This window comes from Bombina bombina, chromosome 4 (assembly GCF_027579735.1).
Source record: "Bombina bombina isolate aBomBom1 chromosome 4, aBomBom1.pri, whole genome shotgun sequence".
Taxonomy (NCBI): Eukaryota; Metazoa; Chordata; class Amphibia; order Anura; family Bombinatoridae; genus Bombina; species Bombina bombina.
Window position 1 is genome coordinate 173,464,615 of NC_069502.1, and position 20,446 is coordinate 173,485,060.

A 20,446-nucleotide genomic window follows, 5' to 3' on the forward strand; every position below is an offset into this window, starting at 1 on the left:
CTTTAATGGAGCAAAGAGCTGAGCTGTTGTACAGTACACAATGATGCATCAGTTGCCCACCCCAAAGGAATACATTTAAGGTCACCTATGACAGTCCTATACATTTTTAGTGTGTTGCCTACGGCTTGATGTGCACAGCAATAACAGCAACAGAACCAGTGCCAGTCTGAATGACACAGCCTTAATTAGCATGTGACATGTCTGCAGATTAACCAAATCATGTCACCAGGCAATGAGGAAAGTGAAGAAATTCAACGAAGAGCAGGTAAACAGGAGGGTGGAATATATCTGGAGCTCGCTGACAGAGAATGACACGTCTATATATGTGTGTCATGGTCATCCATCAATGTCACAGCTGTGCCCTGTGGCCTTTTTGTTGGTACCTGAAGCATTCTGGCATAGCATGTGACTTTTCAGCCCCGAATACATATGTATACACATGCTAGCAACTGCTATGCTATCTCATTAAACACAGATAAATGACATTAGAATGTTTCATATACCGAATTTAAAATTTATAATGTGCATAAAAAAATCCTCAAATTCTAATGAGAAATGTAAAATATACATAATTCTATCTACAACGCTTCCCAAATTCATAAGCGACATTCTAGCATATAAAATATCTTGTCATTTCAGAATGTGTGAATAAAACAAAAGAGCTTTTAGAGTTAGAAGAATATAGCTTTGAGGGTTGTGGTTTAAGGGTAAATAATGGGGGTTTTCTGGTGACTTAAGGGTTAATAGTGGGGGGGTTTGCTTTGGGGATGTGGCAGTGTAGCGGTTTATAGAAAGGGTTTTTTGTTTTGAGGGTGGTAGATGTTTAGGGTTTACAAGCACAGGGATGTTTCATTGTGGGGCTTTAGAGGTTAATAACGAGGGGGAGTTTGCAGTTTAGTTAATAGTGTGACAAGGCTGCAGATAGGGAAATCACGTTTATTTTTTGGATTGTTTTTGTGCTTTGTTAGACTTTGGGCTAGTGCAAATGAGTTGCTAGCGCAATGAATATCTCTCACAAAATTATCATTACGCTCAAAAAAATGAACCAATTTGAGCACATGCATGGAAGCAATACAGATTGTGCGTGAGCAGTTTTAGCTCTCCATACCACTTGCACTTGTAATTGTGCCTTAAAAGGTTCAGTCTGCTTTATTTTTTTATTGTTTAAACAAATATTAATAACACCTTAACTACCATTTCCCCTGCTTTGCATAACCAACATTGTTATATTAATATACTTTATAACCTCTAAGTTTGCCTTATTCTAAGCCCCTGCTGGCTGCCTATTATCTCACTGCTTTTTAAATATTGCAGAAAGTGCTAGTTCATGTGTGTCATATAGATAACATTGTGCTCACTCCCATAGAGAATGATAATGGCTATACAAGAACCAGCACTAATTGGCTAAAATGCAAGATTGTAAAAAGCACAGAGATAAGGGGCAGTCGGCAGAGGCTTAGATACTGGTAATCAGAGGTAAAAAACATAATTTATGCTTACCTGATAAATTCCTTTCTTCTGTTGTGTGATCAGTCCACGGGTCATCATTACTTCTGGGATATAACTCCTCCCCAACAGGAAATGCAAGAGGATTCACCCAGCAGAGCTGTATATAGCTCCTCCCCTCTACGTCAGTCCCAGTCATTCGACCAAGAATCAACGAGAAAGGAGTAACCCAGGGTGAAGTGGTGACTGGAGTATAATTTAAAAAATATTTACCTGCCTTAAAACAGGGCGGGCCGTGGACTGATCACACAACAGAAGAAAGGAATTTATCAGGTAAGCATAAATTATGTTTTCTTCTGTTATGTGTGATCAGTCCACGGGTCATCATTACTTCTGGGATACCAATACCAAAGCAAAAGTACACGGATGACGGGAGGGATAGGCAGGCTCATTATACAGAAGGAACCACTGCCTGAAGAACCTTTCTCCCAAAAATAGCCTCCGAAGAAGCAAAAGTGTCAAATTTGTAAAATTTGGAAAAAGTATGAAGCGAAGACCAAGTTGCAGCCTTGCAAATCTGTTCAACAGAGGCCTCATTCTTAAAGGCCCAAGTGGAAGCCACAGCTCTAGTGGAGTGGGCTGTAATTCTTTCAGGAGGCTGCTGTCCAGCAGTCTCATAGGCTAAACGTATTATGCTACGAAGCCAAAAAGAGAGAGAGGTAGCAGAAGCTTTTTGACCTCTCCTCTGTCCAGAATAAACGACAAACAGGGAAGAAGTTTGGCGAAAATCTTTAGTTGCCTGCAAGTAGAACTTGAGGGCACGAACTACATCCAGATTGTGTAGAAGACGTTCCTTCTTTGAAGAAGGATCTGGACACAAGGATGGAACAACAATCTCTTGATTGATATTCCTGTTAGTGACTACCTTAGGTAAGAACCCAGGTTTAGTACGCAGAACTACCTTGTCTGAGTGAAAAATCAGATAAGGAGAATCACAATGTAAGGCTGATAACTCAGAGACTCTTCGAGCCGAGGAAATAGCCATTAAAAACAGAACTTTCCAAGATAACAATTTTATATCAATGGAATGAAGGGGTTCAAACGGAACACCTTGTAAAACGTTAAGAACTAAGTTTAAACTCCATGGCGGAGCAACAGCTTTAAACACAGGCTTGATCCTAGCTAAAGCCTGACAAAAAGCCTGGACGTCTGGATTTTCTGACAGACGCCTGTGTAACAAGATGGACAGAGCTGAAATCTGTCCCTTTAATGAACTAGCTGATAAACCCTTTTCTAAACCTTCTTGAAGAAAAGACAATATCCTAGCGATCCTAACCTTACTCCAGGAGTAACCTTTGGATTCGCACCAGTAACAGGCTTCCTAGCCTGTATCAGGGTATCAATAACCGACTCAGAAAAACCACGTTTTGATAAAATCAAGCGTTCAATTTCCAAGCAGTCAGCTTCAGAGAATTTAGATTTTGATGTCTGAATGGACCCTGTATCAGAAGGTCCTGTCTTAGAGGTAGAGACCAAGGCGGACAGGATGACATGTCCACTAGATCTGCATACCAAGTCCTGCGTGGCCATGCAGGCGCTATTAGAATCACTGATGCTCTCTCCTGTTTGATTTTGGCAATCAATCGAGGAAGCAGCGGGAGGGGTGGAAACACATAAGCCATCCCGAAGTTCCAAGGTGCTGTCAAAGCATCTATCAGAACCGCTCCCGGATCCCTGGATCTGGACCCGTAGTGAGGAAGTTTGGCGTTCTGGCGAGACGCCATGAGATCTATCTCTGGTTTGCCCCAACGTCGAAGTATTTGGGCAAAGACCTCCGGATGAAGTTCCCACTCCCCCGGATGAAAAGTCTGTCGACTCAAGAAATCCGCCTCCCAGTTCTCCACTCCCGGGATGTGGATTGCTGACAAGTGGCAAGAGTGAGACTCTGCCCAGCGAATTATCTTTGATACTTCCATCATTGCTAGGGAGCTTCTTGTCCCTCCCTGATGGTTGATGTAAGCTACAGTCGTGATGTTGTCCGACTGAAACCTGATGAACCCCCGAGTTGTTAATTGGGGCCAAGCCAGAAGGGCATTGAGAACTGCTCTCAATTCCAGAATGTTTATTGGAAGGAGACTCTCCTCCTGATTCCATAGTCCCTGAGCCTTCAGAGAATTCCAGACAGCGCCCCAACCTAGTAGGCTGGCGTCTGTTGTTACAATTGTCCAGTCTGGCCTGCTGAATGGCATCCCCCTGGACAGGTGTGGCCGATAAAGCCACCATAGAAGAGAATTTCTGGTCTCTTGATTCAGATTCAGAGTAGGGGACAAATCTGAGTAATCCCCATTCCACTGACTTAGCATGCACAATTGCAGCGGTCTGAGGTGTAGGCGTGCAAAAGGTACTATGTCCATTGCCGCTACCATTAAGCCGATCACCTCCATGCATTGAGCTACTGACGGGTGTTGAATGGAATGAAGGACACGGCATGCATTTTGAAGCTTTGTTAACCTGTCTTCTGTCAGGTAAATCTTCATTTCTACAGAATCTATAAGAGTCCCCAAGAATGGAACTCTTGTAAGAGGAAAAAGAGAACTCTTCTTTTCGTTCACTTTCCATCCATGCGACCTTAGAAATGCCAGAACTAACTCTGTATGAGACTTGGCAGTCTGAAAGCTTGAAGCTTGTATTAGAATGTCGTCTAGGTACGGAGCTACCGAAATCCCTCGCGGTCTTAGTACCGCCAGAAGGGCACCCAGAACCTTTGTGAAGATTCTTGGAGCCGTAGCCAATCCGAATGGAAGAGCTACAAACTGGTAGTGCCTGTCTAAGAAGGCAAACCTTAGATACCGGTGATGATCTTTGTGGATCGGTATGTGAAGGTAAGCATCTTTTAAATCCACTGTGGTCATGTACTGACCCTTTTGGATCATGGGTAAGATTGTCCGAATAGTTTCCATTTTGAAGGATGGAACTCTTAGGAATTTGTTTAGAATCTTTAAATCTAAGATTGGCCTGAAAGTTCCCTCTTTTTTGGGAACCACAAACAGGTTTGAGTAGAACCCTTGTCCTTGTTCCGACCGCGGAACCGGATGGATCACTCCCATTAATAACAGATCTTGTACACAGCGTAGAAACGCCTCTTTCTTTATCTGGTTTGTTGACAACCTTGACAGATGAAATCTCCCTCTTGGGGGAGATAATTTGAAGTCTAGAAGGTATCCCTGAGATATGATCTCTAGTGCCCAGGGATCCTGAACATCTCTTGCCCAGGCCTGGGCGAAGAGAGAAAGTCTGCCCCCCACTAGATCCGGTCCCGGATCGGGGGCTCTCGATTCATGCTGTCTTTGGGGCAGCAGCAGGTTTCCTGGCCTGCTTGCTCTTGTTCCAGGACTGGTTGGGCTTCCAGCCTTGCCTGTAACGAGCAACAGCTCCCTCCTGTTTTGGTGCAGTGGAGGTTGATGCTGCTCCTGTTTTGAAATTCCGAAAGGGACGAAAATTAGACTGTCTAGCCTTAGCTTTGGCTTTGTCTTGAGGTAGGGCGTGGCCCTTACCCCCTGTAATGTCAGCGATAATTTCTTTCAAACCGGGCCCAAATAAAGACTGCCCCTTGAAAGGTATATTAAGTAATTTGGACTTAGAAGTAACATCGGCTGACCAGGATTAGCCACAGCGCCCTACGTGCCTGTATGGCGAATCCTGAGTTCTTAGCCGTAAGTTTGATTAAATGTACTACGGCCTCCGAAATGAAAGAATTAGCTAGTTTAAGGACTCTAAGCCTGTCCGTAATGTCGTCTAGCGTAGATGAACTAAGGTTCTCTTCCAGAGACTCAATCCAAAATGCTGCCGCAGCCGTAATCGGCGCGATACATGCAAGGGGTTGCAATATAAAACCTTGTTGAACAAACATTTTCTTAAGGTAACCCTCTAATTTTTTATCCATTGGATCTGAAAAAGCACAGCTATCCTCCACCGGGATAGTGGTACGCTTAGCTAAAGTAGAAACTGCTCCCTCCACCTTAGGGACCGTTTGCCATAAGTCCCGAGTGGTGGCGTCTATTGGAAACATCTTTCTAAATATTGGAGGGGGTGAGAACGGCACACCGGGTCTATCCCACTCCTTAGTAACAATTTCAGTTAGTCTCTTAGGTATAGGAAAAACGTCAGTACTCGCCGGTACCGCAAAGTATTTATCCAACCTACACAGTTTCTCTGGTATTGCAACGGTGTTACAATCATTAAGAGCTGCTAAGACCTCCCCTAGTAATACACGGAGGTTTTCCAATTTAAATTTAAAATTTGAAATATCTGAATCCAATCTGTTTGGATCAGAACCGTCACCCACAGAATGAAGCTCTCCGTCCTCATGCTCTGCGAGCTGTGACGCAGTATCAGACATGGCCCTAGTATTGTCAGCGCACTCTGTTCTCACCCCAGAGTGATCACGCTTGCCTCTTAGTTCTGGTAATTTAGACAAAACTTCAGTCATAACAGTAGCCATATCTTGTAATGTTATCTGTAATGGCCGCCCAGATGTACTAGGCGCCATAATATCACGCACCTCCCGGGCGGGAGATGCAGGTACTGCCGCGTGAGGCGAGTTAGTCGGCATAACTCTCCCCTCGCTGTTTGGTGAAATTTGTTCACATTGTACACATTGACTTTTATTTAAAGTAGCATCAATACAGTTAGTACATAAGTTTCTATTGGGCTCCACCTTGGCATTGGAACAAATGACACAGATATCTTCCTCTGAGTCAGACATGTTTAACACACTAGCAAAAAAACTTACAACTTGGTTATAATCTTTTTTAGCAAAAACGTACTGTGCCTCAAAGAGGTACTAAACGATTAAATGACAGTTGAAATAATGAACTGAAAAACAGTTATAGCATCAAACTTTAAAACAACACAACTTTTAGCAAAGGCTTGTTCCCATTAGTAAAATAACACTAATTAAATTTGACATAAAAAATGCAAAGCAACGTTTTTATTCACAGTCACTATAAGAATTCTCACAGCTCTGCTGAGAGAATTTACCTCCCTTCAAAGAAGTTTGAAGACCCCTGAGATCTGTCAGAGATGAACCGGATCATGCAGGAAATATAAAAGTAACTGACTGGAATTTTTTGATGCGTAGCAAAGAGCGCCAAAAACGGCCCCTCCCTCTCCCACACAGCAGTGAAGAGAAACGAAACTGTCACAAATAAAAGTAAAAAAGGCTGCCAAGTGGAAAATAATGCCCAAATATTTATTCACACAGTACCTCAGCAATGTAAACGATTCTACATTCCAGCAAAAACGTTTAACATGATAAATAGTTATTAAAAGGATTAGTGACCTTTAACAGAGTAGTTCCGGTGAAATACCATCCCCAGAATACTGAAGTGTATACATACATGTCATTTTAACGGTATGGCAGGATTTTCTCATCAATTCCATTCAGAAAATAAAAACTGCTACATACCTCAATGCAGATTCATCTGCCCGCTGTCCCCTGATCTGAAGCCTTTACCTCCCTCAGATGGCCGAGAACAGCAATATGATCTTAACAACTCCGGATAAAATCATAGTAAAAAACTCTGGCAGATTCTTCCTCAAACTCTGCCAGAGAAGTAATAACACGCTCCGGTGCTATTGTAAAATAACAAACTTTTGATTGAAGTCATAAAAACTAAGTATAATCACCATAGTCCTCTCACACATCCTATCTAGTCGTTGGGTGCAAGAGAATGACTGGGACTGACGTAGAGGGGAGGAGCTATATACAGCTCTGCTGGGTGAATCCTCTTGCATTTCCTGTTGGGGAGGAGTTATATCCCAGAAGTAATGATGACCCGTGGACTGATCACACATAACAGAAGAAAGTATATTAATGTAACAGTGTTGGCTATGCAAAACTGGGGAATGGGTAATAAACCAATTATCTATCTTTTTAAAAAATAACAATTTTCAAGTGACAAAATGTCACAACATATACAGTAGGTAAAGCCCCACTCTCTGGGGCTTCTTGGCCTGCAGCTCTCACGCAGGACACATCTGGTCAGGGTTGTACAACTGCTGCTGTTGATTGGCTAAACAGCAATGTCCTGCTCAGAAGCTGAAACTGAAAGACTTGCAATGTCAGAGTGGGAATTTACCTTTTGTTTAACCCCTTTACAGGTGTAAGTTATTTAGGGTTGCAAAAAATGACGTGCTCTAACAAATTCCATAAATTAAATATTTTTATTTAAAAAACATAAATTATGACTTACCAGATAATTTCCTTTCCTTCAATACAGGGAGAGTCCACAGCTGCATTCATTACTTTTGGGAATACAGAACCTGGCCACCAGGAGGAGGCAAAAACACCCCAGCCAAAGGCTTAAATACCTCCACCACTTCCCTCATCCCCCAGTCATTCTGCCGAGGGAACAAGGAACAGTAGGAGAAATATCAGGGTGAAAAAGGTGCCAGAAGAAAATAACTTAAATATAGGCTGCCCACCATAGAGCACGGGCGGGAGCTGTGGACTCTCCCTGTATCGAAGTACAGGGGGAGTCCACAGCTGCATTCATTACTTTTGGGAAAACAATACCCAAGCTATAGGACACTGAATGCCAACGGGGGAGTAACAAGAGAGGCGGACCCAATTACTGAGCACCACAGCCTGGGAAAAAAAAAACTCCCGAAAACTGCTTCAACAGAAGCAAAAGAATGAAAAACAGAATTTATGTTTACCTGATAAATTACTTTCTCCAACGGTGTGTCCGGTCCACGGCGTCATCCTTACTTGTGGGATATTCTCTTCCCCAACAGGAAATGGCAAAGAGCCCAGCAAAGCTGGTCACATGATCCCTCCTAGGCTCCGCCTACCCCAGTCATTCGACCGACGTTAAGGAGGAATATTTGCATAGGAGAAACCATATGTTACCGTGGTGACTGTAGTTAAAGAAAATAAATTATCAGACCTGATTAAAAAAACCAGGGCGGGCCGTGGACCGGACACACCGTTGGAGAAAGTAATTTATCAGGTAAACATAAATTCTGTTTTCTCCAACATAGGTGTGTCCGGTCCACGGCGTCATCCTTACTTGTGGGAACCAATACCAAAGCTTTAGGACACGGATGAAGGGAGGGAGCAAATCAGGTCACCTAAATGGAAGGCACCACGGCTTGCAAAACCTTTCTCCCAAAAATAGCCTCAGAAGAAGCAAAAGTATCAAATTTGTAAAATTTAGAAAAAGTGTGCAGTGAAGACCAAGTCGCTGCCTTACATATCTGATCAACAGAAGCTTCGTTCTTGAAGGCCCATGTGGAAGCCACAGCCCTAGTGGAGTGAGCTGTGATTCTTTCAGGAGGCTGCCGTCCGGCAGTCTCATAAGCCAATCGGATAATGCTTTTAATCCAGAAGGAGAGAGAGGTAGAAGTTGCTTTTTGACCTCTCCGTTTACCAGAATAAACAACAAACAAAGACAAAGTTTGTCTGAAATCCTTAGTAGCTGCTAAGTAAAATTTGAGAGCACGAACTACATCCAAGTTGTGCAACAAACGTTCCTTCTTTGAAACTGGATTAGGACACAAAGAAGGCACAACTATCTCCTGGTTAATGTTTTTGTTAGAAACAACTTTTGGAAGAAAACCAGGTTTAGTACGCAAAACCACCTTATCTGCATGGAACACCAGATAAGGAGAAGAACACTGCAGAGCAGATAATTCTGAAACTCTTCTAGCAGAAGAAATTACAACCAAAAACAAAACTTTCCAAGATAATAACTTAATATCAACGGAATGTAAGGGTTCAAACGGAACCCCCTGAAGAACTGAAAGAACTAGGTTGAGACTCCAAGGAGGAGTCAAAATTTTGTAAACAGGCTTGATTCTAACCAGAGCCTGAACAAAGGCTAGAACATCTGGCACAGCTGCCAGCTTTTTGTGAAGTAACACAGACAAGGCAGAAATCTGTCCCATCAAGGAACTTGCAGATAATCCTCTTTCCAATCCTTCTCGAAGGAAGGATAGACTCTTAGGAATCTTAACCTTGTCCCAAGGGAATCCTGCAGATTCACACCAACAGATATACCAAATTATGTGGTAATTTTTTCTGGTTACAGGCTTTCAGGCCTGAACAAGAGTATTAATAACAGAATCTGAGAACCCTCGCTTTGATAAGATCAAGCGTTCAATCTCCAAGCAGTCAGCTGGAGTGGGTCGAACGGACCTAGAACAAGAAGGTCTCTCAAAGGTAGCTTCCATGGTGGAGCCGATGACATATTCACCAGATCTGCATACCAAGTCCTGCGTGGCCACGCAGGAGCTATCAAAATCACCGACGCCCTCTCCTGATTGATCCTGGCTACCAGCCTGGGGATGAGAGGAAACGGCGGGAACACATAAGCTAGTTTGAAGGTCCAAGGTGCTACTAGTGCATCCACTAGAGCCGCCTTGGGATCCCTGGATCTGTACCCGTAGTAAGGAACTCTGAAGTTCTGACGAGAGGCCATCAGATCCATGTCTGGAATGCCCCACGGTTGAGTGACTTGGGCAAAGATTTCCGGATGGAGTTCCCACTCCCCCGGATGCAATGTCTGACGACTACTGAGACCTGTGGAACCTCCCCCTTGGAGGAAGCCCCTTGAACTCCAGAGAATAACCTTGGGAGACTATTTCTAGCGCCCAAGGATCCAGAACATCTCTTGCCCAAGCCTGAGCGAAGAGAGAGAGTCTGCCCCCCACCAGATCCGGTCCCGGATCGGGGGCCCGCATTTCATGCTGTCTTGGTAGCAGTGGCAGGTTTCCTGGCCTGCTTTCCTTTGTTCCAGCCTTGCATAGGTCTCCAGGCTGGATTGGCTTGAGAAGTATTACCTTCCTGCTTAGAGGACGTAGCCCTTGGGGCTGATCCGTTTCTGCGAAAGGGACGAAACTTAGGTTTATTTTTGGTCTTGAAAAGACCTATCCTGAGGAAGGGCGTGGCCCTTGCCCCCAGTGATATCAGAGATAATCTCTTTCAAGTCAGGGCCAAAGAGTGTTTTCCCCTTGAAAGGAATGTCAAGCAATTTGTTCTTGGAAGACGCATCCGCTGCCCAAGATTTTAACCAAAGCGCTCTGCGCCACAATAGCAAACCCAGAATTTTTTCGCCGCTAACCTAGCCAATTGCAAGGTGGCGTCTAGGGTGAAAGAATTAGCCAATTTAAGAGCACGAATTCTGTCCATAATCTCCTCATAAGAAGAAGAATTACTAATAATCGCCTTTCCTAGCTCATCAAACTAGAAACACGCGGCTGCAGTGACAGGGACAATGCATGCAATTGGTTGTAGAAGGGAACCTTGCTGAACAAACATCTTTAGCAGACCTTCTAATTTTTTATCCATAGGATCTTGGAAAGCACAACTATCTTCTATGGGTATAGTGGCGCGCTTGTGTAGAGTAGAAACCGCCCCCTCGACCTTGGGGACTGTCTGCCATCAGTCCTTTCTGGGGTCGACTATAGGAAAACAATTTTATAAATATGGGGGGAGGTACTAAAGGTATACCGGGCCTGTCCCATTCTTTACTAACAATGTACGCCACCCGCTTGGATATAGGAAAAGCTTCGGGGGGCCCCGGGGCCTCTAAGAACTTTTCCATTTTACATAGTGGTTCTGGAATGACCAGATAATCACAATCATCCAAATTGGATAACACCTCCTTAAGCAGAGCGCGGAGATGTTCCAACTTAAATTTAAAAGTAATCACATCAGGTTCAGCTTGTTGAGAAATGTTTCCTGAATCTGAAATTTCTCCCTCAGACAAAACCTCCCTGGCCCCCTCAGACTGGTGTAGGGGCCCTTCAGAAACCATATCATCAGCGTTCTCATGCTCTACAGAATTTTCTAAAACAGAGCAGTCGCGCTTTCGCTGATAAGTGGGCATATTGGCTAAAATGTTTTTGATAGAATTATCCATTACAGCCGTTAAATGTTGCATAGTAAGGAGTATTGGCGCACTAGATGTACTAGGGGCCTCCTGTATGGGCAAGACTGGTGTAGACGAAGGAGGGGATGATGCAGTACCATGCTTACTCCCCTCACTTGAGGAATCATCTTGGGCATCATTTTTACTAAATTTTTTTATGACATAAAATACATATAGTTAAATGAGAAGGAACCTTGGTTTCCCCACAGTCAGAACACAATCTATCTGGTAGTTCAGACATGTTAAACAGGCATAAACTTGATAACAAAGCACAAAAAACGTTTTAAAATAAAACCGTTACTGTCACTTTAAATTTTAAACTAAACACACTTTATTACTGCAATTGCGAAAAAGTATGAAGGAATTGTTCAAAATTCACCAAAATTTCACCACAGTGTCTTAAAGCCTTAAAAGTATTGCACACCAAATTTGGAAGCTTTAACCCTTAAAATAACGGAACCGGAGCCGTTTTTATATTTAACCCCTTTACAGTCCCTGGAATCTGCTTTGCTGAGACCCAACCAAGCCCAAAGGGGAATACGATACCAAATGATGCCTTCAGAAAGACTTTTCTATGTATCAGAGCTCCACACACATGCAGCTGCATGCCATGCTGTCCTCAAAAACAAGTGCGCCATACCGGCGCTGAATCGATTTAGCCCAGAAAAAGTCTACAGTCTTAATAAGCCCTTGTGAAGCCCTTATTTACTATCTTAATAAACATGGCTTACCGGATCCCATAGGGAAAATGACAGCTTCCAGCATTACATCGTCTTGTTAGAATGTGTCATACCTCAAGCAGTAAGAGACTGCACACTGTTCCCCCAACTGAAGTTAATTGCTCTCAACAGTCCTGTGTGGAACAGCCATGGATTTTAGTTACGGTGCTAAAATCATTTTCCTCATACAAACAGAAATCTTCATCTCTTTTCTGTTTCTGAGTAAATAGTACATACCAGCACTATTTTAAAATAACAAACTCTTGATTGAATAATAAAAACTACAGTTAAACACTAAAAAACTCTAAGCCATCTCCGTGGAGATGTTGCCTGTACAACGGCAAAGAGAATGACTGGGGTAGGCGGAGCCTAGGAGGGATCATGTGACCAGCTTTGCTGGGCTCTTTGCCATTTCCTGTTGGGGAAGAGAATATCCCACAAGTAAGGATGACGCCGTGGACCGGACACACCTATGTTGGAGAAAAAATGTTAGGAGGACCAAGTAACTGTCCAAAAATTAGGACCATAAGAGCCCAGGCCAGAAACCACAGAAAACCACTGGTCCCAAAAGGAGGTCAAAAAAGAAAAGCTCTGAGGAGACTAGAGACCCGCTGTTTACGAGACCACCAAGACTCCCAACACCTACACCTCCGAATAGGAAGATACATAGAAGAAAGCGGAGTACGCTCAGAAAGTCAGAAAGGACCTTGAGACACAATCCCAGAAAAAAAAAAGGAACAACAGAGGGAGAAGCTCCTTGCAGAACCCGAATGAAAAGTTTCTTTAGAGCGAAAAACCCCAAGGAGAGCGAAGTACCAGACAGCAAGAGAGACTAGGACATGTAAAAAAAATACTCCCCATCAGAACAGGTCAAAGAATAAAAAATTCAGGACCATCCCCTGCATCGATAACAAGAACCGATGCAAACAAAAAAACTAACAGGAAAGTCCAAGGTACTGAAAAGGCAAAAAGACAAGAACGGAACTGCCAGCCCGCAGCCCGTGTCCTAGCAAAAAGAAATGAACAGCAAGAGTTCATTAACCCCGGGAACAGACTAGAAAACGATATCTAGAATCTGTTTAGGAGCCCACAAACCAGGGCAGAAGGTGACGGCTGACACAACCCGTAACCCCAACTGTTAGGGCCAGGCTAACCCCCAGGCTATAAGAACTAGCTGTGCCATACAGAACCGGCTAGCAAACACTTTCTTCGGGACACCTTGAAAAGGGACAAAGGAACACCTCAAGAAAAAAATATAAAAACAGGGGAAATTAACACCACCCCACCAAGAAACTGGGGGGGGAGGAAGATCGCCAACCCAAAATATATCGAGGGAACAGCTACAAGCTGAGGAAAAGACTGACACCGTCAGAAATATCCGTCTCACAGATCGAAAGGTGAAGATCCAGTCAAACTCCATAAAGGGAGCACCCATAATGAAGAAGACCAAACTATGAAATTAAGTTGCAGCACAAAAGGAGCAAATCGGATACCCTGACGCCTGCTCTTGACAGACTGAGTTAACCCAGAAGGAGTGACATAGTCACAGAGGGCAAGGAAGATAAACCTACCAAGCTCTAAAAGATACAGAGATCAACCTAAGAATCCCCTAAGGAAAAAAAGACTAGGGCAGACAAGGACACCCAAAAAGCCTAGACCGGATTCCCCAAAGGTACAGCTCAGAAAAACCTCTTCTGGAATCCAGAACAAAAGTACACACAGAAAGAGAGACCCTCGACCTCCTGCCAAACTCTCAGAGTCAGAAAAATGATCTGTTTCAGAAAGAACCCAACTGGATAACAACAGAACCCAAGTCCCCAGAGTATTAACTTCTGCATTGGAAGGCTAGCTGACACCAGAAGGCCACACCAGATCAGAAAGCAGGAGCTTTTGCCTGGGTTCAAACCCACAAACCGAAGATTCCCTTGAGAAAAATAGAAGGAATCCCAAATATACACTCTCCCCCTCCATGGTAGAGATAAATAAAAAAATGCCCGGTAGATCAAAGTAATTATCCCAGAACAGGGAACGATCTACCGCATACTGGAGACCGGAGCGGACGATCCAGAAACACTATGATATCTGGAAGATAGATAAGCAATACCACAAACCAAAGAATCGGAACTGGGCTAAACATCACGCCCTCACAGTACCAACAAACGTCTGAAGGAAAACTGCAGGGCAAGCCTATTGAGTACTGAAACTCAAAAAGGCCTAAACGACTTCCTGTTTGAAGGATCAAACCGCATCCAACCACCCTGGGGTCTACCCAGGAACTCCAATCCAAATCCAACGCCAAGGAAGGAAGGGACAATAGAGATTCCTTAAAACTCCTAGGTGGCGATGGAGATAACCAGAACCGCCAAAAAGTAGGAGCAACCAGAACCCAGGAAATAGGAACTGTATAAAGAGCCCCGGATCCCAAGAAACTAGGATCAGAACGGGGTTACAGAAACGATACGTCCCTGAAGATCCGGATATCTTCACATGATGACAGAGAATATCCATCTCCCTGATAAAGGAAGAGAGACCTTATAGCAACCCTCAAGAGGGAGAAGAAATAAACTCTACATAGAGAGTATAAAAAGGAACGAGAGAAACCCCATGGTCAGAAAAGGAAAAAAACTTAGCTCCTGAAGAAAACTGTCACAGCAGAAATTAAATTCCAAAACACAGTTTTGCTAAGCAGGGTATTAACTCATAGGCCCTTCTCCAACATCGGACGCCCAACCAAGATGATTCAAACTAGCACCAGCCTAACATCTAGGATAGAAGGGCTTCCTCTGGACCAAAGGAACAAGGAAACAACCTCTTGAAAAGAAAAAAGAAGAAAGAAGACAGGTAACTAGTACCCAAACAGGCCCATTAATATCCTGTTTTACACACTGTCAACTCTAGGGGCACAAATGTGAATAAGGGGGATGTGGTTATCCTATATATAACCCACTAACTATAAGTATAGTGATAAATATATGTATGCATACAACCAATAGCTGTAAGACAAATAATGTGGTATACCAATGTTATATATAATTATAATGAAACAGACAGAGGTCTGAGAAACGCGTAGCATTCTGTGATTCTAAATATCATAAATCATAAATAGTCATTTGGTTGACTTCTGTTTTTTATGTATATTATTGTGGAATTTTTTAACTATATTTGAGAGTCTGAGCTTATGCTATCCACTGAGGACATTGGACAGACCGGCACTAACACTGTGACAGTGAGCTGGGACACTGCAAGTTCCCAGTCTGCCTGACTTGGCACAATTGGGTGCTGCTCCATTTGTGAGTATTCATTTGGCATCTAAATTATCCATTCTGTACCAACTGTATCACACTAGGAGGCGCCTTTGTTTTGTGATTTCATTCACAGAGAAAGTTTGTACCCAAACAGGTCCAGCCTGTTATATAGGATACAACATATCCTGATATAGACCTCAAAAAGAACAGAGATAACTAATACCCAACCAGGACCAACCCGATATGTAGGATACAACATATCTGCTCAAAGGGTCTAAAATTCTAAAGTTCTGGTAGGACCAGAAAAGGGAGAAAAACAAATAGAAAAACATATGAGCTCCAACGCTTAAACATAGTCTCAGACATATCGGGGGAACATCACCCCGACCAGAAGCAGCATCTTTTTTTTACTTTGTTCTGTTGTTTTTTTGTTTTTTCCTTTACTTCCCCCGGAAGAGACATCAATCGCAAACCATGAAGATCGCTAGTACCAGAAAACCCAGAAGTAACAATCACGAGCGTGGTGCAACGTGCAAGATCACTCCTGCTAAGGAAAACCGTGCCAGTGTAATAAAACTCCGCAGCAGGAAAATTAACCTGTACGTTCTGCAATAGCCTATGAGCCCCAAAAACTTACAAACGTCTCTTACACCTAAACAGTCAGAATCACATAACAAACATGAATAAAGTCCCCACTGTTCAATAATCCCCCTCAGGAGATATTAACCCTCGATTCCATAAGGATAAAGGAGTCCCACTGAGACCCTGACTTCTTATTTTACGTTAACATGCAAGTAAAAATTGAAACAAACTTACTGGAATCTATGCCGTGGAACATCAACACAGTCCTTCAAGTTTGACAGATTGTAGCAGCGCTTTTCACATGGACTTGAGAACAGTGGTACCTTTGGTGTTTTCTCAGAAGAGGAACACTGGAATTTTTTCCAGATAAGCATGCACATTTAACTTAAATGGCTCATGTATTTAACACTTAAATGATAATTTAGGGGCTTTTGTGCCCATGTGAAATATATACAGCCAGTTGGTTACCAGAAACTTTGGAAACTCTTGATTCAATCTATCTTTATTGAATGCACATTCTATAGTAATTAGTTCCCACTTTCTCAACTGCTCAGAGCAGCCAGGAGGAGGAGTCAAAGTGTAAGCTTTAAATTTATTGGATTTTTTGCAAAAGATGTAAACCATTGGCTTAACAAACATGTTTACCAAGGATATTCCAAGATCATATGAATTAGCATGAGCCTTGTACAAGAATGTCTGAGTATTGTCACTCACAGACAGCGATTTCACTACTATTTCCATCTGTATGAAAATAAATAAGCATCAAATAAATTAATTCAATGATACAAAAACTCATAACCCTGCTAACTCTAGTCAATATTCCATTGTCTAAATATATTTTCTGGTCTGTGTCACTTCTTACCAAGGAATATTTACTGGAAAAGCTACCTTTTCTAAAAAGTGATTTTCACAAATTATTTCAGAACCTGCTGGAGTAGCTTACATGATAACTATTTGTCTATTTCTACATCCGAGTTATGGTGATCATGTGTATTAAACTCAACATTTGCTTACAGAAAATGGTGATCTATGCCAGTGTCAATTATTTTTTTAAAGGTTCAGTTTAAATCCAATAACGTTTAAAGTTTCATATTAAACAGGTTTTTGCTAGTGTATATATTACACCAACTAATAATAATACAGTTTAGGGGTTAATAGTGGAATTTAAACCTTGTGGAAGCAAATAAAACAATCTGATTTGCTAATATCATGAGGCCAGCTTCTAATTTGGCTGGGTGAGCAGGGGAATTTTTCAAAGTTCCTATGAAGTAAGTTCAAGTTGAGTTTCAAATCAATTATCTAATTTCTGATCACAAAATTCCAAAATCATTACATAAAAAATGCTGTCCTAAAATTGTTTTATCTCAATTAATTATAACAAATTGAATTCACTCCTAAAACAAAATGTTAATAGATGATTTAATGAATTTAGGAGTAAAAAAATCTATTCAACTCACTATACTGGTCTCATTGAATAAGCACAAACAAAGTTAGGAAACCTCTGCACCACTGATAAGTATCACCTGAACATCTCTGCGTAAAAGAGGAAGATATTTTACCTCACAATTTCCTCAGCTCACCAGAGTAAGTGCTGTGTAAACAGTTATACTTCAGTTCCTGCACTTATTAAAGGTTAAATAGTGCGATTCCCAAACTGCAATGTGTAAAAACCATACTGTTCCAAAATAAAACTGCTTCAAGAAGTCTCGCACTATAAAAAATTAAGTACAGTCAGCAGCCAATATAATTATAGGGACTTGGAAAGTATATGTTTCATAGGAGACAAATAGAGGTTCATCAATATATTTACAGCCAAAAGAGGGTTCCACTGATTCATTGTTTGGGAAACACTAATATATCTAATCAACATTAATTTATACATTTCTAAAAGACAATGCATCACTTACACTTTTGTTTCATAATCTTTCCACGCTTTATCAAATGGTTTTTTCAAATCCTGGGGGGGAAAAAGCATGAAAATAATTATTAAAAATATGGGAGCATGCAAATATTTATATACAGTCCTATACTATAGCACAGATTTTCAACCAGTGTGCAGTGGAAGGCTGGTACACTTGAAAACTAACTAAGAGGCAAATCATAGGCCACTATAGACTGTTTGTTACAATTAGGACTTATCAATAGAAATGGCAGTTGTAGTTTCCATTAGTCTGTAGCTTTGTGCATAAGTTCTTTCTCTCTCTATTAGGCTATACAGTTGAATTATGTTGCAAGTACAGCTTTCGTATAACCTTACACAGTTTCTTACTTAGGGATAGAACACACTCTAATTATTGTGTATACAACGTATAGTAACAACAAAATATCTCCAGTAAAGAACGTTTTAGATTTTACTACCAGTTGTAATGTTTACAATATGCCCTTTAGCAGTTTTATGCAATCCATTTAAGAATAATATTCTGAACCTACTTTGCAAATGGTGCAAAGGAAACCCAGGTACACAATACAATGTTTAGAAAGTGTTGTAACAAGCATTGCAGCTATAACAAAAAACCTAGTGGAACAGAAATAGCCATATTTGTACTAAAACTGGGTAATGGTGCGGAATACTGAAACACAGACCATAAGACATACTGTACATAGTCGTATCTAGAGCAAGGAAGGTGTGCAGGGTGTGAAACAGGGCTCAAACAGATTCAGCAGTAAAATAAATTAGGCACACACCCTGCATAATCCAAAAAGTACAATCGGTCACAATGGGGTAACCATCCAAAAGGTTTCACTTAGAAGGGAAAGCCACAGTCCATAGACCTCTGGGGAAAACCCAAGTGATATTCTTATGTTTTCAGGAACCTGCAAAAACAAGCTTCAGGTAGTCCTGACACCATAAGTCAGTAGTTGGCAAGACACTTGTAGTAACCAACATGTTTACAAGGTGGGGCCATAAATGATCTTTTTTCATCTATACTAAAATTCTATTTTTCAGGCTAGAAAATACTAGAATCCATGCTACATAAAATCTGATATCAGAAAACAAATGCCAGTATGAATGGTTAGGTATACATACTAGGAAGAAAGATTTCTTGGAAACGTACTCCAACAAGCCACACATCCACAGTACTCGGCAGGACACCACAAGAGTGTGAGAGAAATTTAAAATACATAAAATGGGATACTCTATTTAAAAGACTTATCTCATGTGATTCTTTTTTTTACCTCAAACACCATAAAATATGCACCCTACACTAGTAAGCATAGTTATTGTAAAATAATTACAAACACAATACATGTAAAAAAAAAAAAAAAAAAGTGTATTTAGCTCGTCGTCAACATTCTTTGGAGTAAACCTTTCTAGAAAATGCAATTATCAGCTGATGTGTGCATGCAAAATTGATTATGCTAAGCATATGATGTGTCAAAGAAGTTTCCTTATTGCTGTTCATGTCTGTCTATTGTAACTTTGTGTAGGAAAAATGTATAACCAATGATTTATTTTAAAGAAAAAAGAAAAACTTCTGAGCTATACTTTATGTTCTCTCTCAAACAATGAGAAATGTTAGCTAATTTCTCGTTCCCAGAGTAATAGCAGAACACTTCTCATCTTTAGTATTCTTTATTCTACAGTTATTTATACTTATAATTTTTAACTATTAGAGTATTATACAGCCTCAGATTCAAGACATAGCAACTTGCTCATATTGAATTGAACCCAGCTTCCATTGATATTGATAACTAGTATAATCAGAGTTTATACATGGCAGTCACAATTATTTTGAGATATGAGTAGAATTTTGTAATCAACACTAAGAGGTTCATCAATTACTGCTGTTTTAAAAAACAGAATTTATGTTTATCTGATAAATTCCTTTCTCCTACGGTGTATCCGGTCCACGGCTTCATCCTTACTTGTGGGATATTCTCATTCGCTACAGGAAGTGGCAAAGAGAACACACAGCAGAGCTGTCCATATAGCTCCCCTTAGGCTCCGCCCCCCAAGTCATTCGACCGACGGTTAGGAGAAAAAGGAGAACCATAGGGTGCAGTGGTGACTGTAGTTTGGAAAAATAAATTTAAACTTGACCAAATGCCAGGGTGGGCCGTGGACCGGATACAACCGTAGGAGAAAGGAATTTATCAGGTAAACATAAATTCTGTTTTCTCCTACATTGGTGTATCCGGTCCACGGCTTCATCCTTACTTGTGGGAACCAATACCAAAGCTTTAGGACACGGATGAAGGGAGGGAACAAGTCAGGTAACCTAAACGGAAGGCATCACTGCTTGTAAAACCTTTCTCCCAAAAATAGCCTCCGAAGAAGCAAAAGTATCGAATTTGTAAAATTTGTTGAATGTATGCAGTGAAGACCAAGTCGCTGCCTTACAAATCTGTTCAACAGAAGCCTCATTCTTGAAAGCCCATGTGGAAGCCACAGCTCTAGTAGAGTGAGCTGTAATTCGTTCAGGAGGCTGCTGTCCAGCAGTCTCATAAGCCAATCTGATGATGCTTTTCAGCCAGAAGGAAAGAGGCAGCAGTCGCTTTCTGACCTCTCCTCTTACCA

At 41.6% G+C, this 20,446-nt stretch overlaps 1 protein-coding gene across 2 annotated transcripts in view; it reads right to left on the reverse strand.

The window, feature by feature from the left end:
* Positions 1 to 20,446, reverse strand: part of ASAP2 (ArfGAP with SH3 domain, ankyrin repeat and PH domain 2) — a 774,383-nt gene that overhangs the window by 343,167 nt on the left and 410,770 nt on the right. For both annotated transcript variants that reach the window (XM_053709709.1, XM_053709708.1), the window contains exon 5: positions 17,835 to 17,884. In XM_053709709.1, coding sequence (XP_053565684.1) covers positions 17,835 to 17,884 — 50 coding nt within the window. The remainder of the gene's footprint in view (positions 1 to 17,834; positions 17,885 to 20,446) is intronic.